The sequence below is a fragment of the Martes martes genome (assembly GCF_963455335.1).
Source record: "Martes martes genome assembly, chromosome: 1".
Classification (NCBI taxonomy): Eukaryota; Metazoa; Chordata; class Mammalia; order Carnivora; family Mustelidae; genus Martes; species Martes martes.
In genome coordinates, this window is record NC_137888.1 from 74,656,547 (window position 1) to 74,672,223 (window position 15,677).

At 37.4% G+C, this 15,677-nt stretch overlaps 1 protein-coding gene across 4 annotated transcripts in view; it reads left to right on the plus strand.

The window, feature by feature from the left end:
• RNF13 (ring finger protein 13) overlaps positions 1-15,677 on the plus strand; it is a 164,605-nt gene that overhangs the window by 20,342 nt on the left and 128,586 nt on the right. For all 4 annotated transcript variants that reach the window (XM_080811315.1, XM_080811314.1, XM_080811316.1 and 1 more), the window contains exons 2-3: positions 6,587-6,716; positions 11,679-11,759. In XM_080811315.1, coding sequence (XP_080667441.1) covers positions 6,603-6,716; positions 11,679-11,759 — 195 coding nt within the window. In that variant the 5' untranslated portion in view covers positions 6,587-6,602. The remainder of the gene's footprint in view (positions 1-6,586; positions 6,717-11,678; positions 11,760-15,677) is intronic.

Here is a 15,677-nt window from a genome sequence, read left to right on the forward strand (position 1 = left end):
GGAGAAAAGAGGTAGGTATTTGTAACTAGCAAGATTTTGTTACCAAAAAACCCAAGTTCAGCTGCTTGTTGCTTGAAAAGCCAATACTTAAGAGACAAGTTTTGACTGGAAAGGAGTATGATTGTGATGATCACTGGGTGTTGTATGTTAAGTGATGAATCACTTCTGTACCTGAAACTTACATTGCACTGTATGTTAACTAGTTGGAATTTAAATTTTTTGAAATATTTATTTATTTCAGAGAGAAAGAGCGAGTGAGTGAGCTCATGAAAGCTGGGGTGGGGAGGGTGGGAGAGGAATAAGCAGACTCTGTGTTGAGCATAGAGGCCTGATGTGGTCCTCTATTTTAGGACCTTAAGGTCATGATTTGAGCTGAAATCAGGAGTCGGACACTTAACCAACAGAGCCACTCGGGCACTCCACTAGCTGGAATTTAAATTAAAAACTTGGAAAAAGGGGTGCCTGGGTGGCTCTGGTTAAGAGTCTGCCTTCGGCTCCAGTCGTGAACCCAGGGTCCTGGGATCCAGCCCCGCGTCTGGCTCCCCACTGAGCGGAGAGTCTGCTTCTCCCTTTCCCTCTGCCCTTCTCTACCGTTCATGCTCTCTTACTCTCTCAAATAACTAAATAAAATCTTAAAAAAAAAAAAAGCCTGGGGAGGGAGGAGAAAAGGAATGATCTTTATTCAGGACACCCACCGTTTGGGGAGAGTGTCCCCAGCCTTGGGAAGGCTGACTCTTGTCCAAAAACCAACTCTGAGGTTTCTGCCTGGCCCAAAGATTTTTAAAGGAACTTTAGGGCGATTAATCAGTAAAAGGGGAGTACAGTGGTCTATAACACTTCTTGATTGTGTGCAGCTACAGATATATAATATCTGGAGGTTATATATTGGTGCCTGGTGGGGGGGTGGACGGCGTAGTGGGGGCAGGTTGTATAAAAGGGTTTAGTTCCCTATGCATGATCTATGGATATACCAAGAAAGATTTAATCACACAGGCTAAAGGTGCTTCCTAAAACTTAGACTACTTGGTTGGCCAGAGGGGCCAAGGTGGTGGCTTCAATTTTATTAGAAGGCTTTTCTGTGTGCTCTTTCTAAACATGGTTCTAAAGAATTGTCCTCAGTAAAATTGTGTTCTATTTGGGGGTAATAAATTCACAACAAAACAATACTTTATTCAATTCTGTTATAGAGGCTGCAGTAGTTGAGTTAATTCAAAAACCAGAGGCTGATGAGAATTGTAATGGGAAAGAAAGATATAATACCCACTCTGCATGAACAGTGAGAGGTTCTGATTGACCTTAACACTTTCAGTAAATGATTGGGCATAACCTGACACCAGGTCCCACTAGCTTTGTAGAAGAATACGGACTGGGAACATAGCATATCAACATATATCTTCACTGAGAACCTTACATTCATCCAGGTGCAGCTTTTATACTCAACTAAGTATACAGGATGGTGACAGACAAGCATGTGTGGGTATATATCAAAGCTGCATAGGAAAGTCTCCTGGAGGAAAGAAACCATTTTTTTGTAATAGTCCATGAATAGCTTCCATATTTCTTTAAGGGTCACACTTATTTCAAGAATGTTTCAGGGAATGTTTTTGTTTTGGTGACAAACTTTTATAATTAGCTTATAGTTTTTCCACTTGTCATGCTTTTCATAAATTAGGAAGTCCTTTTTATAATAAATGTTGCCTAATAATACAATTTGACAGTTTATATCTTTTTTTTTTAAATTTTATTTATTTATTTGAGAGAGAATGAGTGAGAGAGAGCATGAGAGAGGAGAAGATCAGAGGGAGAAGCAGACTCCCCAAAGAGCTGGGAGCCCAATGCGGGACTCGATCCTGGAAGTCCGGGATCATGACCGGACCCGAAGGCAGTCGCTCAACCAACTGAGCCACCCAGGCGCCCTGACAGTTTATATCTTAACCCCATAATTTAAGTGCTACAAGAAAGCATTGAAGGATTTAAGCTTATTAACCTTTCTCTCTGGAAGACTTCTTGGAGATTTGTGTGATTTTGTTTGTGTGTGTGTGATTTTTTTTTTTTTTTTGAGAATATGTGTTAATAACCATGGATCTTGTTTTACCGAAATGGTGCATATTTACATGTAAAATTTTGCATAAGATAGCATAGAAGTCTTAGTTTTCTCCTAAGTTTTCCTTGAAGATAGTGGAGTGTATTTTAAATTTCTGTGTAATATGAATGAAGATAGCTGGTGATAGCAGGGTGCATTCTTGGAAGTTGTGAGTTGATCAGAGCAGAGAACCTGTTGGACTACTCGGGAATAAAATTGTTTAGGTTGGGCAGACTCTGAAGATTTTAGATTTTTTGCCACTTCTTTATCATTTACTTCTGTTGTCTGCCTGCCTTCCCCCCACATTGATGTCAAAATTCTTTTCTTTCTTGACTTCTGTGAAATTAATCTTTCTCTGGACCCTTAAATTTAGATATTCTTCACTTTTCTTTAACCCTCTTCTCTTTTTAATTTTTGCTTTTACATTAAGATCACTTTAGTTATCTATCACCTATTTGTTGATGATTCCTAAATCTCTCTACGGTTTGGTTAGAACTCCTGACTTCTGTTTATCACTATCTGTTTACATGTCCACCAGAGTATTTCGCAAACATTAAGTGAAAAAAATTCCCAAATTGTACTCACCTCCACTAACTGTAGTTCTCCTTTACTATTTCCTCTTTTGTCTTTTGGCAGCACCACCCAAACTGTCTTCTTCCTATATTCCACTGCTGTTAAGTCCTTATATGTACTTTTGTATTTATTCCAGAGTTGTCTTTTTAAATCCTAAATAATCTGCTTTCACAGATGAAGTAATTATTTTGTCTCAAAATCATACTGTTAGTATGTGTTAGTACTAATAACATAAACCTGGGTCTGTCAAATACCAGATCTCCTATTTCTTGCCACAGTTGTAATACTGCTACTCACTTCTATGAACTTAAAAAACTGGGGGTGTGCCTATAAGGTTTAATTACAAGAGTATTTATTGCAGAGTTTATAATGGTAAAAAAGAATTTCCAACAATAGAAATCCCATTAAATCAATTAGAGCACATTCACATGGAATGACATGTTGTCATTATACAACTGTGTTTTAAACCAGTAGTTTTCATTTTGTATAAACAGTCGTATGTGGAAATCCAATGTATGAAATACATTTAAAAAAATGTTTGTTTAGAAGGCATGGAAGCCCCAGAGGGCCTCCTGGACTGCTATCTGCAGTGGTTCTCCAGGAGATGTTATGGTACAGGGTTTGAAATTTTCCATTTTTTCAAGTATAGGTTAATGAAGGAGGAAAATATTCGCAATAAATGAACTGAAAAGAATACATTTAACAAAACAAGGGACACTTGGGTGCCTCAGTGGGGTAAGCCTCTGCCTTCGGCTCAGGTCATGATCTGGGATCGAGCCCTGCACCAGGCTCTCGGCTCAGCGGGGAGCCTGCTTCCCCCTCTCTCTCTGCCTGCCTCTCTGCCTACTTGTGATCTCTGTCAAATAAACAACAAGAAAAATCTTTAAAAAAAATATATTTAACAAAACAACATGTACATATCCCCAATTTTGCCAAATATATATTTGAATGTACATATAACTAAAAGAATGAAAGGTTTATACATCAAGATATAGACACTAGTTATTCCTTAATTTGGTGGTTGAGTGATTTAAATTTTTTGTACATTTTCTACAATGAACAAGAACTAGTTTTGTAAATTGACTATAAAAACTCCAGAATGTGTTTTTTAAGGCAATAAACGCAAAAATAAGTATAACCAAACTCACTGCATATTGTTAAATATACACCTATGCAAACCCTCTCCCAGCCCTCTCCTCCCCTTCATATCCAGAGTAAAAGAAGAAAACAATCTAGTGACTGTTGTGCCATGAGCATTGGTTTGATGCCCTTGAGTAGCTGTTTAAGGATAGGGTCATTACCTTGATTATTAACATCAACCTTGATTATTGATGTTATTGTTCATTGGCATTTAGAGTGTGGCTTTTGGAAGCTGCCGGGGTTTGAAACCCGGCTCTGCCCTTATTCATTGTTTGACCTTGAGTAAGTTACCTACCAGTACCTAAGTTTTCCCCATCTATGAAAAGGGAGATGTTAGGTTTAGATGAGATTAACTTGATAATATGCTTGAAGAAATGCCTGACACTTAGTCATCAGTAATAGTTGTTGTAGTTATTATACCTTTAGAGTTATTTTTCCTCTAAACTCTTTTTCCCTCTCCTTATTCCCAAAGTTGGCTGGGAATTCCAGAACTTTACAAAGAAAGTCATAGTTTTTACGCAGATTAACTTTCTCAAACAGGTTGGTAGTCAACATTCTGCATATTTATTCTTTCTAACAAGGTTTAGTAGTAACCATACCTTATTTTATAGGGATTTGCATACTTTTTATGGTATGATTTCTGACCAGAAATTATCTAGGGTGGTTGTGTTGGGGATCTCTAAGACTACTGCAAGTTTAGTGATTTACTAGAAGGACTTACAGGACTTAGCATCTGGTTGTACTCATAACAATGATTTATTACAGTGAAAGGACACAAAGCAAAATCAGCAAAGGGATAAAGTCCAGAGAAGACCAGATGTAAGCTTTTAAGAGTCCTCTCTCAATGGGGTCATGTAGGATATGCTAAATTCCTCAGCACTGAGTTATGACAACACATGTGAAATGTCTACCAGGGAAGCTCAGTGCCCAGAGTTTCTACTGGGGACTGTTCTGTGGGCACCCTCTGCCTAGCATGTTCAAAATTTCAGATTCCCAGAAAGAGAATGTGTTTGCTACATAACCACACTGCAGAGTTCAGACGCAATGAGCCATTCTTATCGGGGCTGATGGGAACCCTCCTGAAATCTAGTTCTCAGATGCCCGTGAAGGGCCAACCCTGAAGCAGGTTTTTCTAAGGATAGCAGCCTCAGGCATGCTATGTTAATTCTTCTCTGCACAGAGGTATATTTATATATTTTACCTAGGAAACTAATATCAACAAATCTGTATTAAAAAAAAACTTTATAGACTTAATTCACACATCATAGGATTTACCCATTTAAAGTGAACAGCATAATGATTTTTAAACAATTTTTTCAGAGCGCGAGCACAAGCAAGGGAGAGCAGCAGGCCGAGAGGGACAGAAGATGTGGGGCTCAATCCTAGCCCCCTGGGGTCATGACCTGAGCCAAAGGCAGGCTTTAAACCAACGAAGCCACCCAGGTGTCCCAGCACAGTAATTTTTCATATATTTATGGAGTTGTGCAACCATCAGCACAATCTAAATTTGCATGACCCCAAAAAGAAACCCCATACCCATTGGCAGTCATTCCCCATTCCTAGCTGCCTACCACCCCTCCCTTAACTCCTACCTGCAGCCCCCCCAGGCAACCACTAATGTACTTTCTGTCTCTGTGGAATAGAGCTATGCGTTGGACATATTTTCAGCTTTATTTCTTCTTTGATCTTAATGGTTTTGTAAGAAGGTAGTTCAAGAGTTATTCAGAGAATTCTCTTTCAGTGTGTTTCAAAGAGTCACAGTTTGAGTCTGCATGGTATCCTCCAAATACAGAGCCTTATCAATAGTAATCATTATCAAAATTGGTATTACTTGAGTTGGTGGCATTTAATGAAATAATTCATTATAAATGTTCCTGTCTTTGCAAACTTTGTTCTGATCTTTATTTCTTTTTTAAAGATTTTATTTATTTACTTGACACACAGAGAGAGATCACAAGTAGAGAGGCAGGCAGAGAGAGAGGGGGAAGCAGGCTCCCTGCTGAGCAGAGAGCCCAATGTGGGGCTTGATCCCAGGACCCTGAGATCATGACCTGAGCCGAAGACAGAGGCTTAATCCACTGAGCCACCCAGGCGCCCTGTTCTGATCTTTAAAAAAGTATGTTATACCAATAGTTGAGGCCTACCAAGAGAATTTTAATACTTATTACTTGGTTATTATTTAGTCCTTAATGGGATCTTTTTGCTGCAGGGTAAGGACTCATGTAGAAAATTGGATGAGGTTGGAAAAGGTAGCTGCACTATTGTCATTAGGACATAGAGAGGGAAAAAAGTATATATTAAGAGGGAAAGGGCAAAACATATTACTTTGTAATACATGCTTTTGTTGTTTTTTTTTTACATTTTCTAAAGTGGGTACAATATGCAAGAATAAATAAATTTACATGAGAAGTTAAGTTATATTCAAAGAAGTATAAAAATTCCTTAAAATTGTAAAAATTGTGAAGTGTTTTTAAGTCCTTATTTAGATTGAAATCTAGTTCCCTTCATAACAGAGTTAGTAGACAAGCTGTACTACACACTGAGAACTGTGGGAGGACATTTGTTCTGTGGTTAGAACACAGAACTTAGTCACCATGAGTTATGTAGTTGTTGACTAACTTTGGGTATTTACCTAAATGTCCACATCTGTGTAAATTCGAAATAGGCCCAATTTTAACGTTAACCCATGTTTGTAGTTAAGATATTTTTGGACATCAGGAATTAATATATGAAATGACTTGTTTTCAAGGACAAAGTACCAGAGCTCATTGTTACTTACTTCTCTTTCAGGTGATTTTACAGCGAGATGCTGCTCTCCATAGGGATGCTCATGCTGTCAGCCACGCAAGTCTATACCATCTTGACTGTCCAGCTCTTTGCATTCTTAAACCTACTACCTGTAGAAGCAGACATTTTAGCAGTAAGTACAGTAAAATTTATTCATGTCTAAACATCCTTCAGAGAAAAGCTTTTTAAAAGTCCTAAATGATATTTACCCATGAACATACAGGCCTGTACACATAGTTGTTACTTGAAAGTTTAGGACCTTACCCATCTTCGTATTGCTTAATATCTAGTGTAAGATCTCACAAACAATAAGAACCTGATAAATGTTGCTCCAGCTCTCAGGAGTGCTCAAACACACATGTGTCTACATGCTGTGTGTTTGTGTAGAATCTTATTCTTTTTTTCTTTGGTAATTAGCATAGCTCTAATGACCTTGATAATGATATTTTTAAAAAATTATATAAGGTGCTTATAGAAAATTTCAAGCTTGGATTAACATTAATGAGAAGGGAAGCACAACAATCTTTGAGAAAAGTTTTTACAGGGGCGCTGGGTGGCTCAGTAGGTTAAAGCCTCTTCCTTCAGCTCAGGTCATGATCCCAGGGTCCTGGGATTGAGCCCCACATCCGGCTCTCTGCTCAGCGGGGAGCCTGCTTTCTCCTCTCTCCCTATGCCTGCCTCTCTGCCTACTTGTGATCTCTGTCAAGTGAATAAATAAAATCTTAAAAAAAAAAGTTTTTATAGAAGATTATTCCTCAAAACCTTAGTAGTTCTTTCTAGATTGTCTTACTGTCTTCTACCCTGGGAAGTTTATATTTTCTGTGAAGCCAGAAAAGGAAGAATTGTGTGTGTGTGTATATGTGTGTGTGTACATCTGTACTTTAGGTACTATGCTAAAGCTTTATTATTTTTAATTTCTGGGTACAAGTGATTTGCTTAATGACAATAGGTCATTCTAGAAACAGAAGGGCTAGAATTTGTTGCTGACCAGAGCTTCATGTGGTCTTCAGTCTCTGTATACTGTGGTTTTTGGGGAAGTGTCTAGGATCATTGCAGAATTTGGGAGAGCCAGGCTGGTTTCTATGTCCTAATTTTTGAATCATAGCAACTCTGATTCCTGTAAAATTTGTCACCCTTGTTACCCTCTTTAGTAGAGAACTGGTTGATTTAGATTTTTTCTGGAATAGTCTAGAGTAGTCTAGATGGAGTAAAAGTAGAACCTTTAAGGACTAAGAGTCCATTGACATGCAAATTTTCCTCTAAATTGGTCCCCAAAGTCCTTGGAATATTCTTGGGATGACTTTTGAAATGAAGTAGAGGATTTATGGACTGATCAGGGAATGAAGTTTTCTGTGTGTCCCTTTTCTCCTTGGATATCTTCCATATTCTCCCCTCCCCTTCCTCTCTTATTTGTAACATCTGGCACTCCTTGTTTTCCTTCTTTTCTTTTTACGTGAAGTGGATTGTTATTTTGAGGTTCAGCTTTGATGGGTTAAATAAGTTTCAGTGGCCTGCTCTGGGAATTCTTAACCAGCTTTGTGATCCTAATCAAATTACTTAGCCACTCTAAGTACTTTAGTTTCTTTATTTGTAAACTGGTATGATGTGATAATTAAGATAAACTGCTTAGAATAGTATCTAATACATAGTTAATGTTTTTTTTTTTATCTTCATTATAATTATCATTCTCCTCATCCTTCACCCACTACCTTGAGTAGTATATGAGACTGCCTGAGGTGTTTTTTTTTTTTCTTTTTAATGTAGACACAAAATAAAAATATTAGGTATGGAAGTACAGTCAGTCTTTGCCAGCAGTGTTCCTTGTGTTTCAGGCAAGTAAATATGTGGAATGTATGTTGATATCATCTAGGGAAGGAGCCATCTGCATGGGAGCTGCTTAAATGGGGGTCTTTATGTTGACACTAAAGGATAGAAGGCTGATGATGCAGAAATAGCTAGAGGAGAGTAGATTGTGAAGGCATGGAACTAGTAAAAAGGGGAACTAAATATCAAGGCAGAGGAACTCGATGTGGTAACACAAGCAATAAAGGAAGTGAGTCAAGAGCCAGAAAATGTTAGCTTTTCCTTTTAATTGAATAAAAGCATCCTGAAATCGAGTATGTACTATTGCACATTTAAATAAGTTGGGCATTAGGTTGGTCCATTTTGGACTGGTATTAGGATACTGCTTTTGAAAAGATAAAATTCAGATGCTTTTATTTTTGGCCATTGAATTTTGTGGCCAATCTGTAAAATGAGGATGATAAAACAGTGTCCAACTTTATAGGGTGTTTGTAAAGATTAAATAAGTGAACACCTGTCTGGTGTATAGCATGATAACATAAATGCTCAATAATTGTTAGCATTTGTTACTTTCTAAATTAAATTAAACCTTCTGTTAAGGCTGCTATTGAAGGAGAAACTTGGTTAAGAAAAGACCTTTTCAAAAAAGGTAGATTAAAACTGTTATGTGGCAATAACCGGATAGGATTCCAGAAAGGAATACTTTTATTTTCTGCTTCAAGAATTTTAACAGTAAGCATTCTTTAATTTCATGAGCAGCAGTCCACTGTCTAATACTGAAAAGCACTTTTGTGCTAAAGATGTTTGTTTATCTTGTTCGTGATAGGAATATTATTATTTTTCTTTTTTTTTAAGTTTTTATTTATTTAGTCATAACAAAGAGAGAGTAGGGAGACAGGGAGAGGGAGAAGCCGGCTCCCCACTGAGTAGGGAGCCTGATGTGGGGCTCGATCCCAGGACCCTGAGATCATGACCTGAGCCGAAGGCAGACACTTAACCACCTGAGCCACCCAGGTGCCCTGGAGTATCTTTTTATTTTTAAACAATGTGATTTTAAGAGTCATTGTGAGACAATCTGTGTTTTGCTGTTAAGGAAAGATGAAGCAATTTCAAAATGGGTCTCACTCAGTAACAAAACTTATTCCAAGTCCCAGTGTTGCAAGTATTGTTGTTCAAGGTAGACATTTTATTTCTGAAATTTTAGCCAAAAAAGTGAAACTCCTCAGTAATAGGAAGTGATTAAAAAAAAATTCTTAGTACAGTTGTAGATTTTCCATTTTCTGATTTTAAAAGTACAATTTTACAAAAAGTACTGCCTGCACACATTTGTGCTTTTCCTTTGGTCTATGTTCATCTAGATCACTTTCTTTATTTTACAGTAGTGTCTTTGGTCTTGGAGCAATTAAGACTTTCTCAAGTTTAACACTTGAGTCAATTAGAGAAAGGTGTTTTAATTAAGAGATTAAATGACACATCGTGATAATGGATATAAAAAGACCTTTGTGACTCTAAAGCACTTTGTAAACTATAGAGCACTCTGTAAGTATGAGTTATTGTTACAGTAGGAACGTACCCTGAATTAGTGTTGGCTTCCAAGTATATTACCAGGTGATTATCCCAGAGGTAACCGAATAGTTAGGTCCAGTGACCAAATTCATATGCTTGAATCCTACATTGTATTGAATTAATTACAAACATACAATGAGAAGTGCCATTAAAGAATGACTGTGTTAAGACACTCAGGGTAATATTCAAGTGAAATGCCAGAACCATACCACCCAAATCCTGTATTGCCCATTATTAGTTTGTCCAGTCTGTCTCAATTCTGCATCAGCTTTCTCTATTCACAGTGTGGTTGCTGGGACATGAGTTGAGGGTGAGCAAGGGAAATTGACAGATGAAAGGTTTTCAGATCCAAAATTTGCTCTATTGGAGAGACTCAAGATATTTACATCTTGAATATCTTGAACACAGCTATAGCTTGCTGTTAACCCGCAGAGCTATTTTTCTGCTTGTCTCTGGCAGATGACACTTGAATTTAGAATGGGTATCACCAGTGGGCGTTTGATTGAGGGATGACAAAGCTCTCAATCTGGATTTGTAACCTAATCCTTTGTGAATATTTAAAGTTTGGTTGATCTTTTGTACTATCCTTTTCTAGCTATACGTAACACTCTCGCTTTGTTCCATACATTTTACCTATCTGCAAAACGATGTGTTCTCTTGTTCTCTTTTGGCCTACTATTTGTGAAAAGCTATCTTCACTTCTAATACATCATGTAAGCTTTGCCTGTATTTCAGAAGTTACTTGTTTATTATGTTTGCTTAGTTTCATCTATCTTCTTTGTTTCTCTTTTCTGTATAGCAGATAGAACATTCTTAAATTATATAGCACACTCACTTCTCAATTATCATTAGTATTATATTCTACGATGACAGAGAACCCTTGCTTTGTTTGGCTCTGTTTTGGTAGGAAACTGATAAATACTGTGGCATCGGAATCTATACCTATAAGGAAGGGGAAAGTTGATTGTGAATGCCTTCAGTTCTCTATATGGATATGTTTCATTGTGTTTCCATCTTTCATTGTTCAGCTCTAGATGAAAATGTCCAGATTATATAGAAAAGATCATTTCTTAAAAATGATTTGATGCTTCTTCTTTGTCTGGGGAAAAGGCATCTTTTGTAGCTAGGGCCAGAAATCCTTTGTATCTCTTCTATTAAATAAGACCATTTAGAGAAAGTCAAATGGAACTCCTGTTGGAAAATAATCTGTTTAGAAAATTCCTTGCTAGGGCGCCTGGGTGGTTTAGTTGGTTAAGGGGCTGCCTTCAGCTCAGGTCATGATCCTGCAGCCCTGGGATCGAGTCCCAAATCAGTCTCCCAGCTCCACTGGGAGTCTGCTTCTCCCTCTGACCTTCCCCTCTCTCATGGTCTCACCCTTTCTCTCTCAAATAAATGAGATCTTAAAAAAAAAAACAAAAAATTTCTTGCCAGGTAACTGTGGGAGAAACTCAGCAAAGCAGTAAGTGGTTTAATGTTATAGGATTGCTGCTGTTTAATAAGGATTTTGTGAAATCAGAATCTAAGCAGTTGTATATGTAATAAATTATATATATTCCTTGCCATTTTAGTAGATGTACATTTATAAAGTTGATAAAGTAGATGTACATTTATAAAGGTGTGATAGTGGATAAAATTTGTGGAAATGACAACTTAAATAATAAACATTTTGTTTTTAATGTTATGTGTAAATTGATTGTAACTTGATTATTTTTAATTTTTTATTTAGTATAATTTTGAAAATGCATCTCAGACATTTGATGACCTTCCAGCAAGATTTGGTTATAGACTTCCAGCTGAAGGTTTAAAGGTAAGCAAATAGTAATATGCAGTAAAAGCACAAGGTATTTAGTAAGGTCATTTTTATTGCTCTTTGTTTAAAGAATGAAAATATTTCTTACCATTACCATAAAATCCACACATATTCATTTATAAATGGTTCAGACTATTCAAAAGGTATAAAGAAGAAAGTGAAAATCACCTATGATTGTATCATTCTGAACGAGCCACTGTTAACATTTTGGTATGTATTTCAGACCTGTTTTCTAAGATATGTACTGTGTGTTGGGTATATGTGTGTGTGTTTATAGATATGTGTATGCATGTATTATATTATGTAAGTGTTTACTTATATAATGAGTTTATATTTTAACACTAAATAGAAACATGCTACTTGGTTTCCAGGACTTTTCACTTAATTCTCAATCTAGAACATCTTTTCATGGTATTAGAGAAGAATCTTTTTATTTGGAATGGCTGGATAGTTCTGCAATATCATGAAATACTATGGGTTTTTGAACATTTATTTATTTATTTATTTTATTTATTTATTTTTATTTTAATAAACATATAATGTATTTTTATCCCCAGGGGTACACGTCTGTGAATCGCTAGGTTTACACATTTCACAGCACTCATCATAGCACATACCCTCCCCCATGTCCATATCCCCACCACCCTCTCCCGTCCCCCCTCCCCCCAGCAACCCTCAGTCTGTTTTTTGAGATTGAGTCTTTTATGGTTTGTCTCCCTCCCAATCCCATCTTCTTTCATTTTTTCTTTTCCTAGCTCCCCCCAAACCCCCAAATTGCATCTCCACTTCCTCATATCAAAGAGATCATAGGATAGTTGTCTTTCTCTGATTGACTTATTTCGCTAAGCATAATATCCTCTAGTTCCAACCACGTCGTCGCAAATGGCAAGATTTCATTTCTTTTGATGGCTGCATAGTATTCCATTGTGTATATATACCACCTCTTCTTTATCCATTCATCTGTTGATGGACATCTAGGTTCTTTCCACAGTTTGGCTATTGTGGACATTGCTGCTATAAACATTCGGGTGCACGTGCCCCTTCGGAGCACCGCGTTTGTATCTTTAGGATATATACCCAGTAGTGCATTCGCTGGGTCATAGGGTAGTTCTATTTTCAGTTTTTTGAGGAACCTCCACACTGTTTTCCAGAGTGGTTGCACCAGCTTGCATTCCCACCAGCAGTGTAGGAAGGTTCCCCTCTCTCCGCATCCTCGCCAGCATCTGTCATTTCTTGACTTGTTCATTTTAGCCATTCTGACTGGTGTGAGGTGGTATCTTGTTGTGGTTTTGATTTGTATTTCCCTGATGCCGAGTGATGTGGAGCACTTTTTCATGTGTCTGTTGGCCATCTGGATGTCTTCTTTGCAGAAATGTCTGTTCATGTCCTCTGCCCATTTCTTGATTGGATTATTTGTTCTTTGGGTGTTGAGTTTGCTAAGCTCTTGATAGATTTTGGATACTACCCCTTTATCTGATAATGTCGTTTGCAAATATCTTCTCCCATTCTGTCAGTTGTCTTTTGGTTTTGTTAACTGTTTCCTTTGCTGTACAAAAGCTTTTGATCTTGATGAAATCCCAATAGTTCATTTTTGCCCTTGCTTCTGTTGCCTTTGGCGATGTTCCTAGGAAGAAGTTGCTGCGGTTGAGGTCAAAGAGGTTGCTGCCTGCATTCTCCTCAAGGATTTTGATGGATTCCTTTCTCATATTGAGGTCCTTCATCCATTTTGAGTCTATTTTCGTGTGTGGTGTAAGGAAATAGTCCAATTTCATTTTTCTGCATGTGGCTGTCCAATTTTCCCAGCACCATTTGTTGAAGGGGCTGTCTTTTTTCCATTGGATATTCTTTCCTGCTTTGTCGAAGATTAGTTGACCATAGAGTTGAGGGTCTATTTCTGGGCTCTCTATTCTGTTCCATTGATCTATGTGTCTGTTTTTGTGCCAGTACCATACTGTCTTGATGATGACAGCTTTGTAATAGAGCTTGAAGTCTGGAATTGTGATGCCACCGACTTTGGCTTTCTTTTTCAATATTCCTTTGGCTATTCGAGGTCTTTTCTGGTTCCATATAAATTTTAGGATTACTTGTTCTATTTCTTTGAGAAAAATGGATGGGATTTTGATAGGGATTGCATTAAATGCGTAGATTGCTTTAGGTAGAATAGACATTTTCACAATATTTGTTCTTCCAATCCATGAGCATAGAACATTTTTGCATTTCTTTGTGTCTTCCTCAATTTCTTTCATGAGTACTTTATAGTTTTCTGAGTATAGATTCTCTTTGCCTCTTCAGTTAGATTTATTCCAAGGTATGTTATGGTTTTGGGTGCAATTGTAAATGGGACTGACTCCCTCATTTCTCTTTCTTCTGTCTTGTTGTTAGTGTAAAGAAATGCAACTGATTTCTGTGCATTGACTTTATATCTTGACACTTCACTTAATTCCTGTACAAGTTCTAGCAATTTTGGAGTGGAGCCTTTTGGGTTTTCCACATATAGTATCATATCATCTGCAAAGAGTGGTAGTTTGACGTCTTCTCTGCCGATTTGGATGCCTTTAATTTCTTTTTGTTGTCTGATTGCTGAGGCTAGGACTTCTAGTACTATGTTGAACAGCAGTGGTGATAACGGACATCCTTGCCGTGTTCCTGACCTTAGCGGAAAAGCTTCCAGTTTTTCTCCATTGAGAACGATATTTGCAGTGGGTTTTTCATAGATGGCTTTGATAATATTGAGGTATGTGCCCTCTGTCCCTACGCTTTGAAGAGTTTTAATCAGGAAGGGATGCTGTACTTTGTCAGATGCTTTTTCAGCATCTATTGAGAGTATCATATTGTTCTTATTCTTTCTTTTATTAATGTATTGTATCACATTGATGGATTTGCATATGTTGAACCAACCTTGCAGCCCTGGAATAAATCCCACTTGGTCGTGGTGAATAATCCTTTTCATGTACTGTTGGATCCTATTGGCCAGTATTGTGGTGAGAATTTTCACATCTGTGTTTATCAAGGATATTGGTCTGTAATTCTCTTTTTTGATGGGATCCTTGTCTGGTTTTGGGATCAAGGTGATGCTGGCCTCATAGAATGAGTTTGGAAGTTTTCCTTCCATTTCTATTTTTTGGAACAGTTTCAGGAGAATAGGAATTAATTCTTCTTTAAATGTTTGGTAGAATTCCCCTGGGAAGCTGTCTGGTCCTGGACTTTTGTTTGTTTGGAGATTTTTGATGCCTGTTTCAATCTCCTTACTGGTTATGGGTCTGTTCAGGTTTTCTATTTCTTCCTGGTTCAGTTGTGGTAGTTTATATGTCTCTAGAAATGTATCCATTTCTTCCAGATTGTCGAATTTGTTGGCGTAGAGTTGCTCATAGTATGTTCTTATAATTGTTTGTATTTCTTTGGTGTTGGTTGTGATCTCTCCTCTTTCATTCATGATTTTATTTATTTGGGTCCTTTCTCTTTTTCTTTTTGATAAGTCTGGCCAGGGGTTTGTCAGTCTTATGCTTTCAAAGAACCAGCTCCTAGTTTTGTTGATTTGTTCTATTGTTTTTTTAGTTTCTATTTCATTGATTTCTGCTCTGATCTTTATGATTTCTCTTCTCCTGCTGGGTTTAGGCTTTCTTTGTTGTTCTCTCTCCAGCTCCTTTAGGTGTAGGGTTAGGTTGTGTATTTGAGACCTTTCTTGTTTCTTGAGAAAGGCTTGCACTGCTATATATTTTCCTCTCAGGACTGCCTTTGTTGTGTCCCACAGATTTTGAACTGTTGTGTTTTCATTATCATTTGTTTCCATGAATTTTTTCAATTCTTCTTTAATTTCCTGGTTGACCCATTCATTTTTTAGAAGGATGCTGTTTAGTCTCCATGTATTTGCGTTCTTTCCAAATTTCCTCTTGTGATTGAGTTCTAGCTTCAGAG